General features: G+C 59.2%; 1 protein-coding gene across 1 annotated transcript in view; it reads right to left on the bottom strand.

Moving 5' to 3' along the window:
* Nucleotides 1-12: 12 nt before the first annotated feature.
* TMEM132E (transmembrane protein 132E) overlaps nt 13-8,131 on the bottom strand; it is a 36,463-nt gene continuing 28,344 nt past the window's right edge. Inside the window, exons 6-10 of the mRNA XM_026861855.1 lie at nt 7,872-8,015; nt 3,979-4,184; nt 3,112-3,391; nt 2,839-3,030; nt 13-2,310 (exon numbers count right to left, since the gene is read on the bottom strand). Of these exons, the coding sequence (XP_026717656.1) occupies nt 1,282-2,310; nt 2,839-3,030; nt 3,112-3,391; nt 3,979-4,184; nt 7,872-8,015 (1,851 nt within the window). The 3' untranslated portion in view covers nt 13-1,281. The remainder of the gene's footprint in view (nt 2,311-2,838; nt 3,031-3,111; nt 3,392-3,978; nt 4,185-7,871; nt 8,016-8,131) is intronic.

Raw genomic sequence — 8,131 nt, 5'->3', positions numbered from 1 at the left:
GGGGGGGGGGGGGAAGCTCCCCATCCCCAGGCGCTTGGTGCCCATGGCTGTGACTGCACCACAGCCCGGGACCCCCAGCCTGCCAGACGGGGTCCCCGCAAGGTTAACCTGGGCTGGTGGGGGTCTCCTGGGTGAACTGGAGGGGCTGGGAGCCAGTGCCAGCATGGGGTGACCAGGGAGGCATTGGCTTATGGCAGTCAGAAGGCACCAGGGAGGCTGAGCCTGGCTCTGGGCATCCCGCTGGGCTGGCACTGGGGGAACTGGGCTGGCAGTGGGAGACTCGGGCCATGTCTGGTTGTGGGTGTCCCCACCCAGGCTTGGCCCTCCCCGGGGCACTGGGAAGCCCCAGTCACCACCTCCAGAGCCACATGGTAGCACTGGGGAGGGGGAGCAGGAACCAGGGGCTGGTCCTGGAGATCCCAGCAGGGCTGTTGGGTCAAGGGGCCCAGCACTGGCCCCAAAGCTGGGAGCAGAGGGAGAGGCAAGGGCAGGCAAGCTCACAGTCAGCAAGCTTGCTGGGCACCCCCAAACTGCCCCTGCCCAGGGGCCACAGCCCTTCCCAGGCACCAAGGGGGCAGAGGCAGCCATCCATGGTCCCTAAGGGATGCTTGTGTGACAAACATTACCGTCACCATCCCCCAGGGCCCACACCTGGCATGGGGTGGGATGGATGGGACGCAGCAGGTGATGGGCACAGCGGTGCCCAGGCTTGTGGCCACGGGGCTCCAAACCCTGTGGCTGCCACCCTCCCCTCCTGCCTCACCCAGCATCACCCGCAGCATAGGGCAGAGGGCTCTAGGTTTGGGGCTTCCCCCCAACATCCATGGGGCGGCAAATCCCTGAACCAGCACTCACCTCCAAAATTGTGCAACCGAGTGCAGCAAAGGGGGTTGCTTTCAGGAAGTCCCCACCCACCGCCTTCCCCCAGTGTGGGACATCTCTCCTCTTCCACCCCCTGCACAGCAGGACCCACAGCATTATCCCGCCCCGTTCACCACCAGATGTGCACACACCCCCCAAGGTTCTGACCACCTCTGCCACCGGGCTTGCCCCCCTTGTCATGGGCCAGACAGTAAAGGGCAAGAAAAGAGCAAGGCCACAGATGTGCCTTCAGACAGGGCGAGGACGTGAGATGTGCGGAACAGAGAATGCACAGGAGAGCCAAATTTGGGTCTCCAGCCCCAGGGAAGCAGCTGGCGTGGTGTGGCATGGCGTGACGTGGCACGGCGTGGCATGGCGTGGCAGCCCCCTCCCTCCCGCCCTGTCCCCTCTGCCCCTGTGTTAAGCGATCTCTTTGATTCTGCGGATGTAGTTGTGAAGCTCTTCGGGGTCTTGCAGCCCCATGTCCTGGCAGACCCACTCCAAGTCCTCCTCATCGGCGATGGGGATGGAGTTGTAGGCCAGGTCCTCGGAGGGCAGCGTGGCAAAGGTGGTGAACTTCACCCGCTTCCGTTTGGAGGTGGGTGAGTTGAGCGGGTCCTCGCTCTGGTCCCGTGTGGAGCCCCCTGAAGAACCGTCCCCACGACCATGGACCTGGCTCTGCACACTGGTCTGCGAGCTCCCGCTGCTGTGGTGGTCTCCATGACAGCAGGTCTGGACATTTTCCAGGGGATTCCCAGGGCTCTCAGGCTGGGGGGAGAGGTCATTGTGAGCCCGCAAGGGCTGCCCATTGCCCAAGAAGACCCAATGGTGGGAATGGTCCATGTTGGTCTGGCCTTCAGGTGGGATGCGTTTGTGCCGATATTTCAGCACAAAGACAATGCAGTTGATGAGGAAGACCAAGATGGCCAGGCAGAAGACGCCCAGGAGGGCATACATGCCTATCTCCAGGTCTGTCAGCCCCCTGGTCACCTGGACAAAGCCAGTGGGGATGGTGGGGAAGTCCTCGGTGGGGTGAGACGCACTGGACATCCTACCGTCCTCACTCGGCTCTGCTTTCCTCTCCACCTCTGCCCGCAGGGTGGTGCTTGCCCCCGTCTCTGCCAGCCCCGACTTGCTGGGCACGTGGTCATAGTCATAGGTTGGGTCCTCCTCAGACCCAAAGTGGACCCGCACGCTGGCCAAGGCTGTGAAGAGCACACTCTTGCGCTTGGTCTTCTGGCAGCTCTCGCAGATGACCAGCTCAGCCCGCAGCAGCTCCCCCGCGCCCTCGCTCTCCGCCACCACCAAGGGGAACGCCCGGTCCTGGGTCACCGAGACCACCTTCTCGTCCAGGCTGCTCACCACCAGGTTGTAGTCCTTGGGGTCGTAGAGTGAGAGGGGGGCTGTGGTGCCATCACTGTAGGAAATCCACAGGCTCAGGAGCGCTTCCTGTGGGACCAACACAGGCACCGGTTGCCCAGCACGATGCCAGTCCCACCTGCACCCGCTTGTCCATCCCTCCACCCACCCGTCCTCCTTTGCATCCTTCTCTCCACCCAATTCACCTGTTATCCCTCCATCATCCATCCTGTTCCTTCCAACCATCACCTAGTTTTTCCCTTTGCCTGTTCTTCCCTCAGTGTTCCCCATGCTTGCCCAGGCCCACCCAAAATACCAGCCCCAGAGGTGCCAGATGTGGCCGCCACAGCTGGGCCCGGAACAGTACAGGATTTCTTCCAGACCCCTTTGTCCCCATGGTTGTGTCCTGTCCCCAGGCTGAGCAGGGTTGGTTCATAGGTCTGTGTGAAGTTTTCTGAGGTGCTTTGGGGTCACCAGGGTGGAGGACAGTGGGTGCTGTGAAGGCCTGGGATGACTCTGGGCAGGATTTGGGAGGGCGGTTTTGCAGACAGAGCCCTCACCCCACCCAAAATTCCCCGTTAGGCCCCCCAAGCGCGAATACACCCCCCCCGGCCTCACCTGCTTGAAGAAGCTGAGGGTTTGCTGCACGGATGTGCGGGCAACGATGGTGTGGCTATTGCCAGGGCTGGGGTGGAGGGACAGCGAGAGGCTGGAGACCACCTGGGCCTTCAGGTCCGTGATGCTGACCTTCTCCTCCGCCACCGTCACCAGCGTCTCGCCCAGCACCGCCTCCACGAGCGGAGACACGACCTGCAGAGGACGAGGGTGCCTGCCACCGCCTGCCACCACCAGCCAGGCTGGCAGAGGGGCAGAAAGGCGGCCTGGGGGTACCTTGAAGAGCGTGGTGCCTGGCTCCCTCCCAGCCAGCGTGAAGCTGTCCACCATGCGGGCCACCCGCGGGTCGTCCACACGCATGAAGTCACTGACCAGGTCGGTGACCTCCACCAGCCAGTCAGGCCCCAGCATGGTGACCACCTGCCCTGTGCCCTCCGCTGCCGTGGTGTGGAACTGGGTGAAGACCTGCAGCGTGGCGTGCTGGTACTGCAGGGCACAGCCCCGGCTCTGCTTCCGCTCCTCTTCCTCCTCCTCGTGCTCGCTGTCCCGCACTGACCTGTGGGATGGGGCAGCAGGTGGGCAGTGCTACCAAGCTCCCCACTGCCACGGCTCTTCCATCCCCACAGGAGAGGGGTGTCCGGGCAGGGAGAAAGACAAGGTCACCAAAAAAATGGTGGCTTCTGGCCAAAAGATGCCTGTTGCCCATGAGGTCTCTGGGAGCTTTAGCAGCACCTGGTAACAGGGTCACCAGCATCTCTGCCCCCTAATCAGCTAAGAGAACAAGATACCCTGGGTTGGGATGGACACCTGAAGGTCTCTTGACCTCAAATCAGGGCTAACTTCGGAGCTAGGCTGCTCCTGTCCTCACCCAGGGAAGTTCTGACCACTGCCAAGAATGGATGTTCCCGACCAACTCCAGCATTTGACCAACCCCACTGTGAAACTTTCCTCCTTCCATACAAACATACAACCTGTGTCCATGATCTCCCACCTTTCCACTGAGGACCCCAGAGATGACTCTGTTCCATCACCTTTAAAACTCCCCCACTAAGTAACTGAGCCAGGCAATGAGACCACCACCACCTCCACCTTGCCTTCTCCAGGCTGGACAGATCCCAACCACAGTGGTTCCGCAGCACCCACCTCCTGTCTGGCAGGATGGGCACCCTCCAGCCCTTCACTTGGCTCAACCGGGCATCCGAGAGCTCGATGTGCAGTGGCAGTTTGGGCACCCATACCGTCATCTCCAGCGGGGCAGAGAGGTGCTCGTAGGTGAAGGTGACCCGGGCGCTCATGGAGCCCCGCGACTCCTTCCCGCTGACGAAGACGTAGTCGCAGCTGCTGGAGACCTGGAGGAGGAGGGAAGAGGAGGGGTTGCAATGCTCCTGCAGACACATCGGGGATCCCGGCGGGAGGCTGCCTGGAGGATGGGAAATGCCAGAGGGGCAGAATATTACCTGGCACATACCCAGTTAAAGGTAGCCCAGGAGCATGGACGCCCTCTTCTCCTCAGGGTCCCTGTTCAGATGTGCGGGCACACACACACTGTGGCCGTAACATGTATTTCCCCCCAGCCCAGTTCCTCTGCCAATCCTTGCAGGCACCTTCATTTGGTGCTTCAGCTTCCTTGGCCTCCCCCACCAAATGGCTCAAGCTAGAGGCACCCATGAGTGCTTCACAGAGGTTGCAAATTGCTCATCCTGGACATTTGCCCCAAAATCTCCTCCACCCACTCCCAGAGGGCACAGGCAGCCAGCACAGACCAGCCCCGTGCCCATGCACACCAGTGTCCCAGTACCCACCAGTGCCTCGTCCCCGTCCCTCCTGTGAACCCCAGGCAGCACTTCCTAGAGTCCACCTGAATCCTCACGTTCATCTTCTCGCTCTTTCTCTTTTAACTCCCATTTACACAAATGCCATTAGTTAAATTTGCTATAAACCAAATACATCCTGCAGGGGCCACTTATTATCGACCGATCCGAGCCAATTAAGGAGTTAAGAGGATGCCACTGCAGCATCACCTGTCTTTTGGCTTAGGCCATCAGAGTCAACAGCAACTTCTCCTTCCCAGCAAGGGGGGAGGAGACAACCAGGCTGGGGCAGCTCCAACCTCTCATCTGCAGTGGCCACACGGCACGACCCTGACCCCCTCTCCCCCACCCTACACCATCAGGAATCACATCTGAGTTGTGTGCTGCCAGGGAAAAATAAAACCTGTTTGCTCAGCCAGCAGCGCAGCCGCTCTCAGACACACCAAGCATCTCAGCAGCACAGAAAGGCTTATTTCCAAGAAGCTGCTCTCCCACGTGGATACTCTGATGGCCGATAAGGAGTTGAGTCCACACGGCACAGTAGCTGAAAGCGGAGGCGATAGCATCACTGTCTCTCTCCCCATCTTATCTTTGGGCACCTGTGGTCATTCAGCTGCAGGAACTTTGTATTTCCGAGCCCAGAAGCAGGGCAGGAGCCCACTGCAAGGTGCCAGTGGTCCCTGGGGCCAGTGGAGGAGGCAGAGATACCAGCTCAGCACGTCTGAAATGACAACCTCATCTCTGGCAGGGCGGCATCTGAATAAAGATGAGCTCCTGGGCAAATCTTCCAGCAAAGGAGTGCTCTGGATATTGTGCCATTTATCACAATAAATATGATGGGATGCTGCTTGCATTACCTTAGCTAATAAATCCCCCCAGCATCATCTTCCGTGGACCACTCGCTTTGCAACTGGGGGGGGTTGAAACTACGACAACAAAAAATCCCAGCACATCAGGCCTGTCCTGATGATGGAGTGACTGCAGATTAGCTTTTAAATAAAGTGCACGCTTGTTCGGAGAAACTTCCCGGATTTGCAGCAAGGCATCGGGAAGCGAGAGGCTGAAGTCTGCCCGGGCTCCAAGCCAATGCACCGCTGGCTCCGCTTCTGTGGCCAGGAGCTCCCCCCTTGGCACGGCCTCAAGCATGGGATCAAGCTGACACAACTTCTCCAAGGCCCTTGGGAGTGGGAAGAGCCGCCGTGGCTGGTGGCACCCCGTGTTGGGCAGCCAGGGGTCCTGGCAGTGGCTGTGGGTGACCAGGGTCCCTGAGGTTCAGTCCCACTGAGCCGACTTGTGTCTGGTGGGTCCTGAGGCAGACGTGGACTCTTGGGAAAGGTTCACAGAGCAGGTGAGGGTGAGCATCTCCCATCGAGCATCCCTGGCAGCAGAGGTGGCCCTTCCACTCCCTGCGTGTCCCTCGACACGGACACAGCCCCCACATGGGCAGGCAAGAGGGATTATTTCTACGCTACCTTGAGCGACGAGTCCCTCCTGGGCTGCGCACAGGCAGTCACTCTGTGTCACCACAGCAGGGGGTGGACAACTCCCACCCGTGCTCTCCCACCACCCTTCACAGGTGGCCCTGGCACCTTCACATCTGTGTCTACACCAAGTCCAGGATGTGTTCCCTCCACGTTACACATAAGAGCGACCACCACTGAGGCACAGGCAGCGTGGGGAGAAGCAGCTCCCCAGCCCTCCTTCATGTTAAATTATTTACAGTAACAGAGAGCACATCCCACTATGTAAGCTTTGATTTATGTAACAGGTTTATAGCCCTGACACCGTAATCATACTCCCCAATCTCAGCAGGTAACTGAGAGCTCCCTCGGAAATGAAGCTCCGGCAACAAACACAAAATAACTCAGCAAGAAATTGCACAGGGCTCCGAGCGGCGAGTGGGATGCGAGCAGGAGGTGAGCTGGGGCTGGAGGGCTGCTCCATGCATTATTCATCCCACTCGTGTGCATGTGTCTGCTCCCCCCCAGGTCTGGGGACAGCATGTAAATAGATTTATGAGTAGAAAGGCAGCACATTAAACAGTTTAAGTGTCTTGGAGTCCATCCTGAAGTGTATTATTGCTCCAGTGTTTTATCACACTGCGGAGGACCAGTCTCCATAAATTAGACCCGGTGCTGTAAATCGCACAGATCGGAGTTTGAGTCAAGAACTTGGGTAAACAGTTTGTGACACTGGCTGTCACCCACAGACCACTGGGAAGAGCGAGTCCCAGTGGGGCTGGGGTTCTGCCTGTCACCCCTGGCTCAGCTGGGCGAGCGCCCGGTGGCTCCTGACAAGGGGAGAAGCGGGTGTCCCCCAGGCGGGGGGACGAGGGACAGCCCAGCCCGCAGCATGGCTCACTGCCCCTGCCCGACGCAGCAGGGACAGAGCAAGGGTGGGCTGGGTGGGTGCATGAAAAGAGAGGGGTGGGAGGCGTCTGGGAGAAGGTAACAATGTCTAGGGGTGGATGGATGTGTGGGGGGATGGAAACGATGACAGAATAACATAGGCTGGTGGACGGATACACAGAGAGATACAAAAATGTATATGGATGAATAGGTCTGGTCATGGAAAAATCATGGCTGGATTTGAGGACCAGCTGCTGCCTCAGCAGCTGGGGTGGATGCAGGGGCAGTCACTGCTGCTGCAACAGCGAGCCTTTTGCATTTGCCTCATCAGCATCTCTCCCATGCAGCCCATCTTGCTCCTCTCCCTCAGCCCCCTTTTTCCCTCTGCTGTTCCCAACTGCCCAGCTCATCCTCCCACACCTCGCTGGGGCCAGCCCCAGCCTGAGCTCAGCCTGGCAGCGGATCCAAGAGGGAGATAAACATCACCTGGAGGCACGAGTGAAGCCACTGATGGAAACGTGCAGCTCACATTGCGAGGTCACAATATTTCACCTTAACGCTACTAAGTGCCGTGATAACCCATAGTTACTGCTGCTGTCTGGTGCCAGCCCACACAGCGCTGGAGCATCCCGCAGCCTCTCTGGGAACAGTGACAAAGAGTCTCGTCCTTCTACCAACAGATTCCAGGGAGAGGAACACGTGGACTGAAGCCACTGAGGGGATAACGATGCTTAGGATGAGGTGGGTCTGTGCAGCACATCAGCTCATCCATCAGCCCCAGCTCACCAGGCTCCAGGTTGGGCTACTACTGGGGTCAGTGCCCTGGAAGAAGCTCAGCCCCTTGCTGGGGTCACAAAAGTCCCCTCCCCACACCCACCTTGATGATGTCTTCATTGTTGGACTTGCATTCAACCATAGCCGAGACATCCACGACGACACCGCTCAGCTCAATGGCAATGACCTTTACAGGAATGGCCACCGTCCGCCCCGTCAGGATGGCCGTGTTGATGATTTCTGTGTCCTGGGAAGGGGGTGCAAAGGGGACCATCAGGTCAGAGGCAGCCGGTCCCAGATCCTGGCTGGCCCCTCTCTTGCTCCAGCCCTGGGGCAGGGAAGGGCCTGCGGGTGGGTGGGCTG

Source organism: Athene cunicularia (genome assembly GCF_003259725.1).
Source record: "Athene cunicularia isolate RWA chromosome 19 unlocalized genomic scaffold, athCun1 chr19_part1, whole genome shotgun sequence".
Classification (NCBI taxonomy): domain Eukaryota; kingdom Metazoa; phylum Chordata; class Aves; order Strigiformes; family Strigidae; genus Athene; species Athene cunicularia.
This window is presented reverse-complemented; position numbering and strand designations above follow the sequence as displayed.